We start from the raw sequence: 21,525 nt of genomic DNA on the forward strand, positions 1-21,525 counted from the left end.
AAGCCCCATCGGACTAGCATCCACGGCAATGGAAGTTTATGGCTGGGGATCAAAGTATTGCAGCATAGTATCCACTGACAGTGCTTCCTTAGTTGCCTGAAAGGCATTCTCTTGTTCCGGGCCCCAGGACCTGGTCGCTGTAGCTTTTGTGAGGTCTCTCAGAGGTTGGGTTAGTGACGTGAGGTCTTTTATGAAACGACCGCAGTAATGCACCATACCCAAAAAGCTTCGGACTCCGGTCACCGTCGCTGGGGGAAGAGCGTTCTTTATGTCCGCCACTTTTCCAGGATCAGGAGCAATGCCATTTGATGAAAAAGTATATCCAAAGAATTGTATTGTTTCTTTTAAGAGCTCACACTTTTCTTTGTGAAGGGTGAGACCTGACTCATGAATGCACTGGAGAACTTTCTTGAGTTGGGTATGATATTCTAATTTTTGCCAAAACCATTCAAGAACGTCATCACTGACGTTGCTGACACCCTTCAAGTTTCTCGTATGGTATTTTGGAAAACCTCTGCTGCACTTGAGATTCTGAAATTCAATCTCTTGTAGCGGTGAAGTCCAACATTGGGTGGAGAAGGTCGTAATATCCCTGAACTCCCCTGCCAGGACCAACTGGTGATACCCCGACCTTAGGTCCAGTTTTGAAAACCACCTTGCCTCACTCAGTTCCCCTGTAAGATCGTTGATGGTGGGTGTGATGTGTTGTTCTCGCTTTATAGCCGCATTTGGTAGTCTCATATCGACACAAATCCTAACTTCTCCGGGTTGTTTTTTTTTTTTCGCTATCACGATCGGAGATACCCATGGTGTAGGGCCATTTACTTTCTCGATGATCCCTGCAGATTCTAGTTTGCTTAACTCTCTCTCCACTAGGGGTCTGAGGTGAAACGCTATCCTTCGGTGTCTTAGAGCCACTGGTTGAACTGATCTGTCGATGTGTAGTGTGATTTCTTTGATTTTTAAACACCCTACGCCTTCGAAGACATGGGCATACGACTCTAGAATGTCAGTGAGTGATTCCATATAATCCCGAAGGTGAAAGTTACAATACCTAAGGCTTCCACAGTGTGACACCATAGGAGAGTTTGCTGTCCTTCTTCAGCTACATAGATGTACGCCTCTGTCTCTTGAGACCCGTGAGCCACAGTAGGATGGAATCTTCCCTTTATTGTCAGTGGTTTCACTTGACCATCTGCAAACACTCTGACATGTGTCGGCTTCATAGGCGGAGGTGGGTTCAATGTTTGGTAGGTCGCCTGTGCCATAATGTTAATGGACGCTCGAATGTCCACTATGACTAGTACTGGACATCCGGCCACTTATATTTTGCATTTGGGCAATCTTTCATGTTGATGTGTAGCCGTGCTAATGGTGAAGAGGGAATGAACTACTTGTGTCTCTTCCTCATCATCATCCTTTTCACTGCCATGGGATAGTACTTCAATAGCAGTGTTTATGTGGTTTGGGCGGCTGTGCCTTTTGTTGACCGGCACACCTTGACAAAGTGGTTGAGTTTTCCGCAACCTACACATTTTCTTCCTTTTGGCAGGACAACTCGCAAGGGGATGGTTCACTCCTCTGCATCTCTCACATGTTCTCTTTGACTGTGGGGGCTTCTGCAACCTTGGCTTGGAGGAAGTCAGCATCATTGCCGCCACCTGTTCCGTCTTGATTGGGTCTGGAGGGCCGCTTCCATATGGGACGCTCTCGCCTTTGATAGTTCTTTCCATTGTTAGAATGCTCGGTAAGGAACAGCCTGATTCCTCGAGGATACATTCTCTCAATTTAGATGATGCACATCCCTGAATAATTTGGCCTCTGATCTCGTCATTCTCATTGTGGAATGCGCACGTAGCAGCAAGTTCCTTTAACCTCATGTAGAGCATGTCAATGGACTCATCAGTATGTTGGCGAGCTTGTCGGAATATGAATCTTTCATAATCAACATTGACCAAGTGTGTACGGAGCGCTGCAATGAGTGTTAAGTGCATCTTTGGTTCCGCCTCAATTATTGTTTTTGATATGCAATAGATGTCTTTTCCACCTAGGTGCACCACCATCGCCCTTTTTTGTTCATCTTCAGTCTTTGTGGCTTCAAAATAGAACAACAGGAGCTCCACCACCCACTCATTCCATCGCGAGGCCTGTGTGGACGGGCCCCTTCTACTATAAATGGTTCAGTGAGGGGTACTGAGTTCATCTTGTGGCCTCTGAGAGGTTGGTAACTAGTGTCTCTGGCAGTTGGCATTCCTTATTCTTCAGTGCCCTGTCCCTTTAAGAAGAAACTGTGTACTGTCCCTTTAAGATGATGCCTGGGGCGTGGCTTGTCAGCCTCCAGCTGTCCAAGAGGCAGGGCAGTATGCTGTTTGGAGCCTTTAGGAGTGTGTGGCCAGTATGCTGTTTGGAGCCTTTAGGGGGGCGTGGCCTGTCAGTGATTCTCAGGCAGCAACCGCGCAGGCCTTATTTTACACTCGGGGTGGGGGAGGGGGTTGCTTACCGGCTTTCTCGCGCGGCAGTCTCTGTTGCCCCGCAGGATCCTCGGTGCATTCTCTGCACTTGGGGGCCAAAGCACAAGCACCGCGGGCTGTCGCGGCAACGAGCGCCTGCCTCACCACGTGGAGGTGGGTGTGGCGTAGGCACGAGCACCGCGCGCTGCAACAGCACCGAACTGCCGCTTCACTACAAACAGGTCGGTGTTGCCCACCTTCGTCGCCAGTGTTGTGTCTTGTAATGGGGGCCGCTCTGCGGGTGAAATTATTACTCGGACACCTGAGTGCGCTGTATGTTGGGCGCTCGAGCCGGAGGTGCAGGTCAATCTCCTACATCCGATTCCTTCACTGACCTCACCTTTTATTAACAAACCCATGTGACCATTGGGTCACACCAAAGTATTCTTCAGAACAGGGGTTGCCTGTGCAACGCCCCTCTCTATTGCTCCTCCATGGTAGTGCCCGCGTTCCCGTTACTTCACAGGTGCGACACTACAGAGGACACATACAGGAAAGACATGACTTGACCTTGCCTTAAACTAGAGAAACAAACATGCAGGAGACCTGGAGGGCACATAGAGAAAAGACATGACTTGACCTTGTCTTAGAGAAACGAACGTGCAGAAGACCTGAGGACTGTGGACACGTACAGGAAAGACATTGCTAAGACAGTCAGGCACCGCTGACTGCGCAAGCTTGCACGATACTTACAATCCCAACGGAAGTGAGAGCTGTGGCCAGGTTTATGATTGTGGGGATCGGGCTGAACTTCCCAGCCTGTAGAGAAGAGAAGGAGAGAAGTAAATCAAGGAGTGAGTGTGGCAGCGGAGAGTGACAGGCAAGGGAAGAGCAGATGATTAAAGAGGGACGGTGGAGGAAAAGCGAATGGGCGCAGATACAAGAGAAAGGCAGAAGTAAGACCATGGTAACAGATGCACATTACAGACAGAGTGACCCCCAGAGACAGCACGTGAAACGATCTGAGACAATCTGAAATCAAGAAAGGCCCTGGTGGACTGTATACAGCAGGTTTGGACATGGCGGTAAGAGATGAGAGTTCTGTGTGTGCACAGAGAAGCCATAGTGTTTGCCTGGAGGAATGACAGTGTCGGTGTGAACATGCGACTGACGGTATCAGTGAGTGCATGGCAGTGATGCCGTCATTGTGCGGATGGCAGTGGTGGTGTCAGTGTGCCTATGTAAGAAATGGTTCTAGTGTAATAGGAATAGTCTCCGTGTATATAGCAGTGATCATACAAGCATATGCAGGAATGCTGGTGTTGATGTGCACGTCATTGATAATATCAGTGGGAGTACGTGAAGGATGGTTCTAGTGTGCACGTCAGTGACAGCGTATGGAAACAGTGATGCTAGTGCATGCATGTCAATGATGGCACTAGTATGCATATGTTCGTGATTATGTCTGAGTGGCATAGCAGTAGTGATGCCCATGTGTGCATTCCAGTGGAAGTGGCAGAGTAGATTTGTCCGCGCTGGTGTCAGAGTTTGTATGAGTGGTATGGTTCTAATACAAATATGGGAAATTCTACAACAAAGAAGCCACTGGTATTAAACTATAACTGAAATAAACAAAGGTCTATTGTTAAATTGTAACCGATTAATGATCTGTAAATGAACCGGTGACCCCTGGGGCCCATCACTTAAAGCCAGTTCAACTTATGCTCAGTATTTACCTTGTAAGTGATTTATCTAGCAAGTGAAACAGTATTCTTGATGCAGAACCCTTGTAGCAAAAATAGGCGAGCACCACGGGTGCATACAAAATGTTATTTTGCAGACTTCATGAAATATCTAACACTAAATAACCACATTGCAAATTATTGGATGGCAGCAGTGATGTCCATGTGTGCACTGATGTCATTGTATACACACGAAGTGAGAGTCTGTGCATGGCAGAGGTGATGTCAGTTTTTACATAGATTGGGTATAGTGTCAAATGTGCATGGCGGTGGTGATGTCATTGCTTGCACATCAATGATAGTGTCAGAGTGTGCATGGCAGTGGTGATCTCAGTGTTTTCACGTCAATGATAGTTTTAGTGTGCATGGCAGTGGTAATGTCACTGTTTGTACGTCAATGATAGTGTCAGTGTGTGCATGGCAGTGGTGATCTCACTGTGCACACATCAGGTATAGTGTCAGAGTCGGCATGGCCTTGCTAGCATCCGTACATGTGAGCAATGGTACAAGATAGTGCATGGCACGAATGTTGTCAGCATATGAATGTGAGCATTGTCACTAGTGGTCCGTGTCATTTTGTGTACCTGATAAATGGTACTAATGTGTGCATAGAAGAGATGATGTCATTATGCACAGGCCATGGATTGTTCTAGTGTGGGCTGCTGGTGATGTCAGTGTTTCTTTGATAGTGATGGTGTCAGCGGGCACAGGCCACATATGGGGTTAGCATGTATAGGCAAAGGGCTGTTCTAGTGTGCATAAGTCTATAAAAGGATTCGTGTTTGCAGTGCTGATATCAGTGTATGCATCAGTAACAATGTTAGCGTAGGCAACAGTGCCAATGTGTGCAAGCAGTAATGGTGTCAGTATGTGCAAGACAGCAATGACCAGTATGCGCTTCAGTGTGATGGTGTCAGTGTGCACGTGGCAATGGTGGTGTGTGAATATATGTGGATTTGTAAAGCGTGAACCTAACTAGCAAGGAATGTGTGGGGTACAGAAGAGTGGGAAATAATGTCGAGGAGACTGGGTGAACATAAGGGAAGGTGTAGCGCCGAGGCGATTAGTGGGGGCGAAAAGGGTGCAACACCACACGAAGGTAGGGGACATAGAGATGGATTAAATGGACCACACTCTTGTGATAAACCAGGAATTTACATGCTACACTAGAATGAAATTTTGCTTAAAGAGCAAGGTCTTGACCTGCTTGCGGCAGCGATGAAGGGGTGGTGGGTGGTTTGGTTTGCGGGGCTCCTTTACATTTTTGGGGTATAATTGGAGTAAGGTTTTTGTCTAGTCTTTTTACTCCACTTCCTGGTCTCTTGCCTGCTGATGCAGGTGCTGTGTGCTTTGCATGATAGTATTGGTATGTTCACTGTAGCAGTCGCGGCTCCTGATAATAAGAAGGGGCGGGCTGACGCGCGCACGCAGGAAGGGGGGTTGTATATGAAAATTATATTTTAAATAATAAAAATAATAACACCTTCTCAGCTGCGCGCTGCTCCTCTGTTTGTCATCGCACCAGACTAGACAGGCAGGCACAGGCTGCCAGCCTGCCCTGCGGCCAATCCCGAAGCTACGCTGCTCAAAGCAGTGTCAGGATTGGCTGAGAGCACCCAGCCAGGGTGCTCCCAGGCAGACTGGCAGCCTGTGCAGGCTCTCTCAAGACTGTGTTGCCAGGCTTGAGAGAGCCTACTGTACATGTATGTTTGGCTGGCCTGAGACAGCCGGCCAAACATACATGCGCTCTGAGGGGGGAGTGCTGAGCACTCCCCCTCACTGCTCTTCACCCATGTGGCCCCACCCTTTTAAAAGAAAAGGATAGTAAACGAGGTTAAAGGTTTTGCAGCTGCCACTGCTGATGGGGGGGCAACGGTCCTCAGCTCTATTGGAGGGGCCGCCCCTGCACTGTAGTGATGGAATATGTGTTAATATGAGTATCAGGACAAGGGCGCTTATGAGCAATGGTCTTAGCGTGTGCATGTGAGGGGTGTGTGGACGCGAAGTGTTTGCGTGAGTCTGCAGAGGTGTGATAACAGTGCACTGTACATCGTGCAGATCAGGTCATTAAGATTAAGACTATACTGATATGTTCACTGAACAGATCCTAGAAGTGTGCTCAGTTAGCCGTGCTTGCTGTGTGTCAGCTTTAGTGCTAAAGAGGTTAAGAGTGCAAACGTAACCCATGTACCCCAGGGGGTTGGACAATGATTGGCAGCTGCTAGCTGGGGGAGGGGCTCGCGCTAGGCATAGGAAGGGGTGGGAAGAACCTGTCCGTGTACGATGACGTCAATCCGGATGCCGTAAACCTTGATCAGCGTTCGAGACTCCGACTTGTTGCGCCCATAGTACTTGGCGAACCTGTAAGACAAACCACACGTGACAGCTGTGACAAGGGAAAAAGGGGTAGGATAGCCAGGAGGATCTGATGAGAGGGGCATTAGGCAGGTCGCTGCATGGAGATAGGAGATTCATACATGGGGAGAAATGCCGAGCGAAACAGAGACTGCAAAAGAAAACAGAGACTACATGTCAAGGGAAACAGAGACTGCAAGATGCATGCCGTGGACAGCAAAGACTGCATGAGGCACGCCAAGGGGAACGGAGAGTGCAAGAGGCATGCCATGAACAAGTGTTCCTTGGCATACATACCTCTTGCAGACTCTGAAACGGCAAGATGTATGCCAAGGGAAATACAGACTGCAAGATGTATGCCAAGGGAAATACAGACTGCAAGATGTATGCCGTTGACAAAAGGGACTGCAAGAGGCATGCCCAGGGAAACAGAGACTGCAAGAGGCATTCCATGTACAACAGAGGCTGCAAGAGGCATGTTAAGGAAAACAGAGACTGCAAGTGGTATGCCATGGACAACAGAGTCTCCTAGAGGTATGCCAAGGAAAACCGAGACTGCAAGAGGTATGCCAAGGGAAACGGATACTTCAAGAGGTGTGCTAAGGGAAACAGAGACTACGAGAGGTAAGTCATGCGCTGCACAGACTTCAAAGTGTATGCCACGGACAACAGAGACTGCAAAAGGCATACCAAGGAACATAGAGACTGCAAGAGGTATGCCAAGGGAAACAGAGACTGCCAGTGCTTAATTTGTAAATAAAAACGTGCCGGTGCCCAAAGCCCTCTTCTGAAACTCGCAGCTGCTGCAATTAAATGTGCGAGCACGGAATACTGAGGCAGCGTAATCCTGAAGCCATCTCGGGCCTCTTTAATTCATTTAGAGCCATTCTCTGCCAGTTCAGTTCACTCATGCAGCTTTCTGTTTTCTTCCTTCCTAACACTTTTTTGTTTTTCTCTTCCATCGTCTTTCCTGTATGTGCCTTTGCTCGCAGGAAATGCTTGCGGCAGAAGAATAAATACTGGTACCCCGCACCGGAAACCACTGGCTCAAATTACGCACTGGAGACTGCACAAGCCATGCCAAGGTAAGCAGAGACTGCAAGAGGCGTGGCAAGGAAAACAAAAACTGCAAGATGTATGTCAAGGACAACAAAGACTGAGAGAGGTGTGCCAATGAAAAAAGTGACTGCATGAGGCATGCCATGGACTTCAGGGACTACAACAGGTATGCCATGGACAACTGGGACTGCGATAAGTAAGCCAAGCAAAACAGAGGCTGCAAGAGGCATGCCAAAGAAAACAGACTGCAAGTGGCATGGCATGGACAACAGAGACCCCAAGCCCAAGTAGCGAGCCAAGAAAATCAGGGACTGCAATAGGCATGCCATGGACAACAGAGACTGCAAGAAGCATGCCATGGACAACAAAGACAGTAAGAGGCATGCCATGGACAACAGAGGCTGCAAGAGGCATGCCGTGAAAAACAGAGATTGGAAGAGGTGTGCAGTGGACAACAGAGATTGTCAGAGGCATGGCATGGACAGCAGAGATTGGAAGAGGCATGGCATGGACAGCAGAGATTGGAAGAGGCATGCCAAGGAAAATAGAGACTGCATGTGAAAGAGGCAAAGCAGAGGCTGCACGTAAAAGAGGCATGGCATGGACAACACAGACTGATTGTGAAAGAGGCATATCATGTCCTTAACGCACAAAAAAGATGTATGGCATGGACATGAGAGACTCCACATGAAAGAGGCATGGTATGGACAGCAGAGAATGCACATGAAACACACATGGGATGGTGACCAGAGACTGCACTTGAAAGAGGCATGTCCTGGAAAGCATATGTTCAGGTGAGAGAGGCCTGTTTTGGACAGCATAGATTCAGGTGAAAGAGGCGTGTTGTGGTTAGCACAGCTTTAGATGAAAGAGGCGTGTCGTGGACAGCAGAAAACACATTAAATAGACTGTTCATGAATGAGGCATGGCATAAAAGCAGTGACTGCACATGAGTGAGGCAATTGCACGGGTAGCAGAGACTGCACGTGAAAGGAGCATGCCATGTGCAACAGCAGCCGCACATGAATGAGGCATGGCATAAACAACATAGGCTGCATGGAAGATAGCTTTCCCGAAGAGCGGGAATCTGCGGATTATGACAAAATGCCACTCCAGTTGGGGTGACGCAGCAATTAGGACCCAGGGTCTGTGCACCATTCTGGCGTTGTTCCTTTCGCCTCACAAGACCATGGGGCAGAAGGAAGCCGGGAGTTGCGCAAGAGGCACGACACTTCAGCCTGCCAGTGCTGCATCCACAAAAGGGTATTTAGGTGCCCTCCAGATCGGCCCTCGGCCCTTTCTCATGGATTAGGCGGCAGCGGCTGGCGGAGGTCATAGTCGTGGGAGGTCAAAGGACCTCTTGGCACCTGGTCGCCCTTGTGGCGACAGCTGAGATAATAAATTCACCCCTAAGCAAAAGAAGGGTCCCCAAGGCAGGGTCCCCTGGATAACATCACGGGTAGGGTCCCGCAGTCCTGAACCAACTGGCGGATGTATACACCAGCTTGGGGGCTAGGGTGCCCAGATCACTGGGATGGGCACGGGGCTCCTGGCCATCCCACTGCACCCCCATGGCAGCTTGGTGTTTGGGGTGGCAGAACCCTGAGGCCAAGGGATGGTGAGGTGTTGGGAAATGCCCCCTCACAGATAGAGGTGAGGTACGGTTTCACCTGTGTGGTCCAATGGAGTTCAGGAAGGTGGGAGGTTCCTGGTGTTGTGGGTGGTAACGATACACTAATTGCTCAGTACGATTTATTGCCTAACAGAAATTTGCTTTGCCCAATTCATCAGATTTATGTGTGTATCCTTTGTTCTGATTAGTTCTGTTTAGTTATGAAGTTGAAAGTTTGAACTTGACTTATTACATTTGAACCTGCCCAGTGTTGTTTGGAGTTCTATGATCAATTTTGTATATAAACTCTTCCACTGTCAAAGTCAGTCTTTATTTGTCAGTTTTCGTTGGGCTGGTGTTGGGGCTGGGTCCAACTGGGGGCATCCAGGTCCTAAAAAGACATATTTTAGAATGCAGACGTGCTGCACAAGGTAATTAGAAAGAATGTGGTTTGGGCTTCAGAGACTGCACAGAAGAGATAGATGCACTGGAGACCACAGACTTGGCACAGGAGATAAACATGGCATAGGCGAGAATACTCATACATAAGGTATGTTCCGATAGCAAAAATACACCAGGTACTTTGTCCGCAGGTAAAAGTAAATCTCTGGGGTTTAGAGATATGGCTCAGGACCATAGGAGTGGCATGGAGAAGTAAGAGATACCTGAAGAGCAGAGACACAGAACAGAACCATAGCAGGAACTACAGAGAAGTAAGAGATGCCCGAAGAGAAGAGGCACAACACAGGACGGTAGCAGTGAACACAGAGAAGTAAGAAATGCCTGAAGAGCAGAGACACAGCACAGGATCATAGGAGTCACCACAGAGAAATATGAGATGCTCGATGAGCCGAGACATTGCACAGGAGTGAGGTATCTTGTGGCCTGCTGTTACTTTGTGCAACCTAGTCCCTGGGCATCAGAAACTGCACAGGAGAGGTACATGTCAACAGAGACACAACACAGGAGATCAGTTCCTGGACTGAAGAGGCTTTTCTCATGAGATAGGCACATCTTGAGAATAAGCCAGTCCTTTAGGGGTTTAGAAAACTAGGGGCATCAGAGCAATCTTTGTAACAAGTATTATCTGTTGCCTCCTGGAACCAGATACTACAAAGAGCTCACTGAAACCAAGAAATTACTTTTTATCTCTGGCTTGATGGTGCTGCTGTTTGCAGGATCTATTGTTACAGATTATTTAAAATATATTGGGATCTGGCTTTGGCTCCAACCAAAGGAGTAATACTCTCTCACCACATACCATTGGCTGTTGGGTGTATTCAGTCCACCTCCCCGTGAGCACTCACAATTCCCTGCACAAGGGACTTTTTTACATCTTCATACTACACTGAAACATCACACATAAAATTCTTTATTGTATAAATGCGTGGTACAAAGAAAACAGTATTTCTTTGAGTTGTTTCTGTCACTGCTGAAGGCTTGTTTTAGTCAGGACTCAGAATGGATGCCAGGCCTACTGGCTCTGCCAATGTGTGCTAGGCTTTGACTTTCAGAAAGTGGTAAGGTTGAACAGTCAAGGCTTACTCTTCAAGGATGATGGAGGCTGAGATACAGGTTACAAGTAACACATAAACATATACTCATTAACTATATTGTCAAGTTAGTTTTATAGCCTCTAAAAGGAGAGACATCTTTATTCACAATTAGGTCCAATCCTTTAGGATGAACATGATAGCTCCATAGTTAAAATGATCAGGGCCGGACTAGGAACCCAAAGCAGCCCTGGCAAATTTGTCATAGCAACCCCCCGAGCGAGGGGGCGATGGCGAAGCACTTGTTCTTTTGTTACTGGGGGCCAATGTTGCCGCACTGCTGCAAAACCAGCCCCACTAACAAAACTAGCCTCCACCACTGAAAAACCATCCCCACCCTTCCAGCCCAATAGGGAAATGCCTGATGCCTGCCACAGCCAGTCCGTCCCGGAAAACGATTCAGTACAAAGCTAAGGATTCTTTCACTGCCTGATTATGTTAACAAACGTTTACCCAGCGCAGGCAGAGTGTGGCCTGAAGTCCTCCTAGTAAGGTATATCACATCTTAGGTCCTGCATGTAAAACCTGCCAGGAAGCAGGCATTTTCTATGTGTTTACATTTTCAGTTCTTTATGAGAGTGCAGCAGGGAAAGGGTCCTCATACGAGTCGCTTCCCGATAGCTTTTGGTCAGCAGCTAGGCCAAGGGTAGGCATCTGGAGCCAGGAAGTGCACATAGGGTACATAACTTACGCAATGGCTTTCCAGACATGTAGAAAGCGAAGGGCACATCAAAAGGCAGCAACAAGAAGTTATGAAAGAAGAGAAGATGTGAAAGCCCTTGGCACCTCCGATCAACAGAGGAAGAGTATGCTAGGCAACCCACAGAAAGCCAGTGACATTCCTTGGAGGATCTTCCATTGCAATTGGGGTCTCACTTGCATGGAAGCATGGAGAGAGGTAGAAGAGAATCTCTTTCACAGTGTTATTATTCTAGGGCTGGGATAGAATGCACAGCAGCGATCAGGTTCCGGGCAAGTGACTTCCCCTCAGACAGCAGGCCTTCAAGGTCTTAGTGGCTCTTCTTTGTGGAGTTAGGGCAGGGCTCTCATAGGGCAGTCGGCCTCTTGTGGATCATGTTCAAGCAGCAATAGGCTTTTCTTCACCAGTAAGTCTGGTCTCCACTGTTACAGGAAGGCAGCCAAAGAAACTGCACCTGCAACAGTCCTCTCCTCTGTATTGGAGTGCAGAGCCCTTCTGCAGTACAAAAGGGGTATCTCGCACCTGCCTCACAAGCCAGCTTATATTCTGAATCAGTGGTAGTGGGTGACAGGCAACTAGCCCCTCAGGCAAGGAGCAGCCCATTACTATTCGGATTAAACCAAACAAGTAGGTGCATATTGCAATGTATGTAGTTCACCCCCATATTAAAGAATATGCATGAATGTTTACAGTGTCTCTAGCACCGTTGCGATGGTGAGTGACCCATAATGCAACCAAAATATATGGATCTAGAGGAACACAAAGACCCCCACTGTCTCCCCCCCAAAGTTTGTTGATCTGAACCAAACAGAGCAAGACACCCACCACCTCAAGTTACAATAGTCTGTGTCTGGGGGGGGGGGGCAGAAGAAGCAATGCAGGCGCATGCAGGGACACCGAGGGGAGACAAGTGCCAGCAACATCTACAGCTTTCGTAATGGCAACCCACAAATGAATAGGGACCCATAAATTGAGCCACCACAGCCCTATATGTACATGCAAAAATGTACAAACATACTTCTCTTGCGTGGGAAAGGTAAAGAGTCATGAGACAGACTGCATGGCTTTACCACAAATGCCTGGTAGGCCACATGCTAAACCAATGGTGCAGGTGAAAACACTTGCACCCCATTAAGATAAATATTCTTGCACCAGCCCTGCGTAATGTCATCATGTCATATCTCGGACCTGGAAGGAGCATTTTAGGTGAACCCTCCTTTCATCTAATTGTGGAGAACCATAACAAAATCATGTAGAGCACGTGCCAAGGGACTTGTATCAAGAGACTACTGCACGGAAAAGTGTAAGGAGTCAGCCAGAAATGGTGAAATTAGGGGCAGAGCAGCACGGGGCACTACACCCTATTAGCAGGTAATCTGTACAGGTGCAGACTTCCTAAGGGAGCTGAGACCCAACAGAGGGGAGAGATTCTAGATGGGAGGGTTGTATGCCTGGGTCAACGTAGACTCTACAAAAGAGAGAGAGAGAGAGAGAGTTCAGTCACTGCAGACACTATACAGAATGGAGACATGACTAGTGCTGTAGTGAGTTTACAAAGGTTAATAATTCCATAGGAAGCAGAGACTGCACACAAGCTAGAAACATGGCATGTGCAGCAGGGAACCAGCACAAGAGAGAAACATATGTGCAAAGGAGACAGGTGTGCCTAGGGAGCTGAGACGTGGCACAATCGATTTGTGCCTCAGACAGCCAACAAACGTATATCAGAGATGGCATAGGTTCAGCACATAAGAGCGGGATGCTCTGTTCAAAAGAAACAGCAAAGAAGTAAAAAGACAACAATCATTCTGTCCGGGAGGGAGAATTGTCTTAGACAGGAGAGACTTTGCACATGAGAGAGACAAAGCATGGGCAGCGGAAATGCAGAGAAGAGAGCGATCTGGCTTGGATAACATAGACTCTGGGCAGAAGACATGCATGTTCTTTATAACGGGTACTGTGTGCAGCACCTCTGCATGAACAGGAAAGATCTGGAAGGGAGATTCAGTACCACTGGACTGTGACCCAGGCAGCAGTCATTTTGCACAGGAGAAAGTCAGGCGGTGACCATCTTTGTTGGCGCCCCCATTGACATTCTTTTCCGCATATTCTCTGACTACCACCCTTCAACGGTGCCCCTCATCTCTCCATAGCTGCTCTCTGGCAGGTATTTAGTTTCTTTTTTAGTTACTCATCCCATTATAGGTTGTCAGAGTGCTTTACGGTTACACACAGTATGTGCATATTATTCAGAGACTGTGACGTATCCAAGTGTGTAGATCAATGTTTAGGAAATGTTACATGAGACAATGAGGACTACGATATGTAGAAGTCACATATCATCCATACTGGTAGGCATTATGGCCCATATTTATACTTTTTTTAGCGCCGCATTTGCGCCGCTTTTTTACGCAAAAGCGGCGCACACTTGCAAAATACAATTGTATTTTGCAAGTTTGCGCCGCTTTTGCGTCAAAAAATGCCGTAAATGCGGCGCTAAAAAAGTATAAATATGGGCCTATATGTTATGAGTGCTTGGTCTGGAGATATGCAAACTCAGGTTTTAAAAAAGTAACATAGAATTTATTACTATCCAAGTGAATCCTTTTTAACAACCATAGAATAGCAAAATATTGGGGAAAACAGTACGTTTCTAAACCATATCTTGCAGTTTGTATGCTGCTATTTGGGTCTGTGTTCACAGCTCACTGTAATGTATTAGAATTATAATTTATAAACTGTGAATAACAAAAGTATCTCTGTGACAAAAGCTGTAACCCACTGAGCTGGCCAGATGAAATCAAATTCTGTGATATGCATGTTACAGGTTGTACTTTGCAGGAGGCACATTATCCCGCTGCGCTACATTATGATAAGTCAAAAGTGTGACTAGACAAAATCAGGATCTCTCCGTCAACTACATTAGTCACCAGAGTTACCTTGCAGTTTGTCTTATCCCCTGAAAATTGCTGGGCACGCAAGGAACTCTGCAGCAGGTGCCTTTAGCCTCATAAGAAGATCCATAATGCGGCGCCTCTGAATGTGGTGTGCGGTGGCACCGGTCGCACTATCCTAAATCCGGCACTGTCTCTGCCCAGCAGAGAGACTCTAACTGGGACAAAGGTGTTACACAGCTGAGAGGTGGTCCCATGCAGCACAGAATCTGCCTATGTAAGAGAGATACTGAGGACAGCAGGGCCTCTTCTCAGGACAGAGATGTGCCCTAGGCAACACAGGCTGCATAGGATGGACACATACGCTGAAGTGCAGACACACAGCACAGGAGCCAACTATGCCTTGAGTAGCAGAGACAGCCAGGAGGGAGTAAAATGCCTTGGACAGCAAAGACTCTGCAGATGAGATAGACATGGCTTGAAGAGCAGAGACTGCAAAGGAGAGCAATGGGCCCTGGACACTAGAAACTGCACAGGAAAGACACATGTTGAGTATTGCAAGAACTACACAGCAGAAATACATGGAGTAAAGAGCAGAAATATCCCAGAGAAGTAACAATTAATCGACAACGGGGACTGCACGACAGGCATTTGTTCCACAGAGAAGAGTGCACAGAAGACTAGGCATGCACAGGCTTTGTATCGCAACCATCAATATTGGCCCTCAGTGGCCCACAGCGCATGTGACTATACAGGAAGACCTAGATGCATTTTAATGAATTTTTTTCTGTTGTTTAATTTAATTCATGAACAAAGTAGACGGTCATTCGAAGAGCATCACCACACTGTGTGAAACCCTGTGAGCGAGGTAGGGAGAGGAAATGGAAAATTTAACTCAAGGGGGAAGAAACAATATAGAAGTAGGGCACAGAGGCCGCCATAAAGGAAGGATGGGTGGTCACATCTTGAGATTAAGGTAGCGGTTGTTACAACATATGGGGCCAAGTGGCGTAAAGCTAACTTCATTGTTAAGTGACAGTACTAAATAGGTAGGTATGTTCTCCCACATGTCACCTGTGGTCACATCCCTACTCAAGGAGTGGGATGGATCTGGACGGCAACCCCTTAGGATCTGCTTTAATATCTGTACAGCTCGAGGTTCAACACAAGGGGCATCCTGTCACTGAATCGTAAAGGGATAAACAAAATAAAACAACTAAAGAAACCCACTGCAAAAAGAGAAAACGCACAACGAACCTGAAAGGTAAACAAAAAACAGAACACACAAGTCATAGGAGTTCTTCTAAAAACTAAGTGGTTCTCAAGACAGTGGTTTGAAAAGGAAGATCATTCAAAACCTTGTGATCAAGATAACTTATGGACCCTCCACCCACACACGAGCGTTTGATGGCAGCGACTTGCAATAAAAGACATCAGTTTGAGCACAATCTTTTGCAAGTTCTACGTAGGGTTGGATGGTGCTGGGTCACTGTTTATGCATCTAATGGACATTGATGCTCTCAGTATCGCTATTTATGGGACCAAATACATTAATCCAATTACCAGTTTCACCAGTCAATATGGGACATTAACATGCGTTTTTTGGCGCTTACTGCACAAAATGTGCCTGTTTCAGTATTTTCTAGGACTTTTTCACCTTCGGAGCTCGGCAAGTTTGACCTTCTGATATCTACCTGTGGGGAATTGTGGGATGTAGTCTGTGCTGCCTAATTCTTAGTTGCAATATGTGTGGTAAAAGGATATTTTGCAATTAACTGGGGCATTCTGAATCGAGGCCATAGTCTAAAATAAATTTTCATTCAGGAGCAATAGGGACAATATTAAATCTTATACATGAGACTAAGGGTCTTAAAATTGATTATTTGCCTTATTATTTAGCGCCAGTGAAGGGCCCTGTGCTTGTTAGAGATGAGTGCATATTTTCTTTGAGGTTTAGACTGATTACTGCCTGAAAGGCCAGGGTAGAGACTTCTACAACAGTCTGTAAACACACAGAAATTGGAGAATCTTTCCTAGAAGATACATCACATGGAAACTAGTCGAGGAGAGTGAGCTTATAAATGAAAGCTCTTTATCCTACAAAATTCCCAGGGCTTTGGCTTTTACCGATGAATATCATGTCAGTACCATCTCTGGTCATGTTCAATGAAGACGCTACACCTCTGGTCTAAAGTCAGGGGATTTGGTCAGCAGTTTCACTAGTATACAGATGACAGTCTTATCACTGACTTGTCCCACGTCTGACCACTGGCTGCAGGTTAACAACCTGGCAACCGCTGGGGTGAAATAGCCAATTAGATTTAAAGAAACCGGCTAGGGCGCTCAACCCATACAAGATACGACTGATGATCATGGTTTCAGATAGCTGCTAAAGATATGGCATGCCTAAAGCCACCTATTCCCAGGTGTGCATTTTGGATTTCTTTTTTGACCACGATCAGAACAAATGTGTTTAACTAACGCCAACAGTTGCAGCTCTGCTGTTCTATTCATTTTCACCAGTGGGTTTGCTCAAATACTTTTTGATCTTTTGATCTAGGCCTCATACTATTGTGTCGTATGTCCATGGAGGCAATAACAAGGCAATCTGATTCTGTATCTGCAGATGGGAAGGCAGCATGCTTGATGTGCAGGAAGGATTACCTTTCTGCTACCATCAAAACTGCAGGCTGGCAGTGGCACGCACACAGCCATGGAAGTCCTGTAGGGGTTTCTGCTGATAGTTCTTTTGCATGGTCCAGGATATCAGGCTGAGACTTTGGAGGAAAGAGTTTGGTTGTATGGTCGTCCAGAGACACTAGCTCAATCAAGAGCAGGATGTCAAGCTCACAATATCTAATCTTGCACCTGCCAACCTATGGGCATATCAATGCCTATTTCCTGTGACAGTGGGTGTGGTTGAGGTTATATTCATTCCTAATTAAGATGACCATCTTCCCAGTTTGTACTGACAGTTTCAATTGAACATTTCCTGTCAAATCACTTCCTTTTCTACTTGTATAAAAGGGAGCTTGGATTGAAAAGGATATGTAGTAATGGTTTTGATTATCTTATTTCTTGTCGCATTCATTGGCCACCTTAGATATTTTTTGCCCTTGATATTTGCTCCATTTTTCTGGAGCAGTTTTCCCTGTGGGATCCTTGTGAGATTATTCTGCTTGGAGATGTGTTATAGAGCAGCTGCGTATGGGTCTGAATCCTGGCCTGGCACTTCACACAAGATTGTGTGATTCTGGGCAAATTATGTAATCTCTCTGTGAAAAAAATGTAAACCGTAATGTGTAAATTGTGTTAGTGCAATCCCCATGCTTGTTGTACACAATCTTCTAAAGCATCTCATATTCCCTCAATTAATGTGCAGAGCTCCATTGCTTTCAACTAAGTCTTCGCTATATAATTATCAATGGATACATATGCCTGCTTACATCTTTTTCATCCTTTGGGGACATATTGACTGCAGCAGTAACACATTGCGATTCTTGCCTGGCAGCACTCTGTGCCTTTGGCAGACACTTTGTTTGTATGCCTTTGTTTTATACTTAACCCAAGTCCTGTTTTAAGCCTGTTAATAGTTTTGCACTTTACACTTTTTACAGCAATGGTCCATTTTATTATTCCAATACTGCACTTTATTTCTTGAGTGTTTTTTTTCTTTTATATTGATTTTGCTGCTCTTATTCCATGCGTAGAGTTGTCACTCAGCGGTCTAGTCATGAGACAATCTGAGCATGCGTGGGAAGGCAGGTGCCTTGAAAAGGAAATTGGCTGCATGTCTATGCAGTGGACACACAGGCAGCACATCGAAGGTGTGTCCAAGGCAAGCCCATCTGCACCTCTCCACACCCGGATGTGGCATCGGCAACCCACACTGCCTGTTTCAGTACTCTTATTGAGTTACTGATAGCATATTAACCAAAGAGAGCCTTCGTCATAGCTCCCCCTTAGACATGTGGCATCTCACTTTGGGATGTTTAATCATCATAACATGAATAAGCCGATGTTCTCTGCCTGCCTCTGAAATTTGAGTTTGGCAATGAAACATAGAACAGGTATTAATAATCTCAGTCTGATAATGGGCCACGTTTACTGTTCCTCACAAAGACGTGGCTCTCAGAGGTTCATATCCCTATTATTGAAGGCTTGGTCCTTCCTGGTAGATGGGGTCACGGCAGATATATTTTATATAAAGATTGCATGACTATTGATGTGCATTTCTGTTCTCAGTTTCCCAGGGCTGAGAATGTCCTCTGAGTTTTATAGATGCCCATAGGGTGCTTGTTGAATTCTCGCCCTCCAGACCTTGCCACTAAATATTTCTTTCAGTTAGAAGAATTAATTCTACTGTCCCTCAGACACCAGACCCATTTCTTTATTCCGGGAGATTTTAATGTTTAGGGAGAAGTCCTAATGATTATATTCTCAAAATAGTATTTTTTGTGAGTACGACCCAAACATGTTTGCGTCATCATGTTCAGGGTCCTACTCACAAAACATTGGTTGGACCAATTTTCACTTCCACAAGTTGAGATTATTTTATTTCTACTATTGATATATCTTGGTCTTATCATCATGTAATTGCCTTTCCTATTCCAATCCAATTCTAATTGATTCAGCTACCTTGTCCAGACAGAATTGCAGGAAATATAAACGAAACTGGTTGGATAGTAATGTAACGGTTGGATAGTAATGTAACTAAGCAGACACACTTCTTTTATTTCCTTTTCCGGTTGATGGGACAACACCTTCACAGCAAAAAGGTCCATCTGGCTCATGCTTCCTGTAAACGGTTTACACCCAATTCTCAGACAAGGAAAAGTCAATTCTAAGCCATTTGACAAGAAAGTGGAGTACATTCTATAATTCCAAGGCTATAACTTTATACTGCAACCAGCTGTGGAAATATTGTTTTTTGATTAGATCAGCTAAAATATCCGATTACTCTTTAAATACCTTGGCTGTTAAAAATGTGACTAAAGAATTGTTTTCAGCCAGTAAACATAGTACATATCTTATGTCTATGCCTAAATCTATTGCTCTTACTCAATGTTTCTTCAACAATTTGGCTGAGTTTTTCTCAGAAAAAAATGGCTTCCATTTCTAGTTTTTCATCTCCTGTAACCTTAAGTTATGTCCCACCAGCCAAAATATTGCCCTCATCCACAGATTATAGATCTATATTGAGTCTCATTAGCAGCTCATTGGTTATGAAACATCGTCAAGGTAATATCTTGTAAAGCCTATCTCGATTAATGAATGGTCAAAGCTGATCCAGTAGGGCTTCCAGCTCTCCTAATCCTCTGTTGGCCATTCTTTGGAGAATTATTAAAGGTAAAGTAGCTCCCAACTTGCATGTTATTGTTAATTTCTATCCCTAGTTGGGTATTTCTCCACATAAATGTAAACATGGTGGTCTACCCTCACCTTACAAAAACAAGTAGACCCTGATGACTTGAAAAACTAACACCCTATCACTTCATATTTTTCAAAACATATTGAGGAAACTATCACTTTGCAGCCACAAGACTTTACAAAAGAGAAACACTTACTATATGATTTCCATGTCGGCTTTAGACCATGCCGTTGTTTGATTATGTTATTACATCAGTCATAGATGAGTTGAGCATGATTGCTGATGGAGACAATGAGAGTACTAATTTTACTTGACGTCTCCACTGCCTTTGATGCCATCTGTATTACACTGCTTCTGCATCAGATAGATTTGCTTAGTATGAATGGCACTGCCCTTGCCTTGTTCACTTCTCTCTTTAACAGGGCTCAAAGTATTTATCTCAACTGCTTTTTTCCTGTATCAGAAGTCTTTCTTGGCAGTTTGCAACAAAGGACCTTCTCATCCCCTCTGCTATTTAATTTAATTTATATCTAAATCCACTGATTCACATCCAGCATAACATTCAAATAAAGCTATATTGTTATGTAGATCAGACCCAGTCTGTTTGTAGTTTAATTAACGCTGCTGATTTTCTATCATTACTTGAAACCACACATGCATGGATGGAGACGTCTTGAAACTGATTTCAAGTGAGACTAATTCTTCCTGTCTTCTACAAGATTAATTAGTGGGACACTTGTTTCTAGAGCTCCTCCTTGCCAAGAAATAGTCTAATTTGCATGTAATTAGGCCTTCATTTTGCACTCAAAACTGTAAATTGAGCCACGGATTTAAGCGGTCATAAAACAGTGTTTATTCCAGGTTAAGTAGCTTAGTAGGATTTTTTCCATTTCTCTCATTCCAATATAGAGTGATTATCACTGATGTCTTCCTACAGAGTATGGGAATCTAGCCTTCCTCACCCTAGACAAAGTCTTGAAAAAGGCTGCAGAGACTGAGAATGTGTTGGCAAGATTGATATTCAATATGGAAATGTTTGACCAGGAATCTGAATACTGCAACCAGCAACCAACTACATTAGCTGCCAATTAATAAGTGCAAGCATTTTAAAGTTGATTAACTCATGTATAAAGTTTTCCACAACAGTTCTACGGCATTTTATTCCAAGATGTTTACAAAATATAGTACTTCCCGGCATCTAAGTTCTTCCACCAGTGCTTAAGCTGTATAACTGGGCAGGGTCAGCTTTAGCGCTGGTGGAGTCTGGTGCGTCAATCTTTTTGGTGCACCTCTCCCATGTCCTCCTCCTCAGGTTCCCTCTTTACCACCTGGCCAAGGTGCCACTCATCTCTCCATAGCCCCCTCTCTCACATACTTTTCATTTGTTTTAAAGCAATGGTAAAGGCTGGCTATACTAATCCACTCAGCTATCCACAACAAATACAGATCTGTTCTTTGCAGCAGGCATATTATAACCCTCTGTGCTACTTTATGCTGAGTCAAAACTGTCACTAGGCAAAACTCCAGTCTCTCTCTATTGCAGGAAGATTAATCACAAGAGTCATCTTGACATTTTTATTGCCTCCTGAAAGCTGGACACACAAAGAACTCTGCAGCAGGTGCTTTTATATTGTAAGTTATTGCTAAACAAGGTGCCCCCTTAAGGTCAGTGTCCCCTCCAGATTAGCGCCCCTGGGGCTGCACCGCCGTAAAGCCAGCCCTGCAACAGGGGCAGAAGATCTCTCCATTTACTAGCCCACCCCCTCAATTTTCCTCCTTTTGCGATTTG

The 21,525-nt window shown here is 45.5% G+C and overlaps 1 protein-coding gene across 2 annotated transcripts in view; it reads right to left on the reverse strand.

Annotated features, from left to right (window-relative positions):
- P2RX2 (purinergic receptor P2X 2) overlaps positions 1 to 21,525 on the reverse strand; it is a 126,322-nt gene that overhangs the window by 24,670 nt on the left and 80,127 nt on the right. For both annotated transcript variants that reach the window (XM_069214651.1, XM_069214650.1), the window contains exons 9-10: positions 6,463 to 6,553; positions 3,204 to 3,269 (exon numbers count right to left, since the gene is read on the reverse strand). In XM_069214651.1, coding sequence (XP_069070752.1) covers positions 3,204 to 3,269; positions 6,463 to 6,553 — 157 coding nt within the window. The remainder of the gene's footprint in view (positions 1 to 3,203; positions 3,270 to 6,462; positions 6,554 to 21,525) is intronic.

This window comes from Pleurodeles waltl, chromosome 11, assembly GCF_031143425.1.
Source record: "Pleurodeles waltl isolate 20211129_DDA chromosome 11, aPleWal1.hap1.20221129, whole genome shotgun sequence".
Classification (NCBI taxonomy): domain Eukaryota; kingdom Metazoa; phylum Chordata; class Amphibia; order Caudata; family Salamandridae; genus Pleurodeles; species Pleurodeles waltl.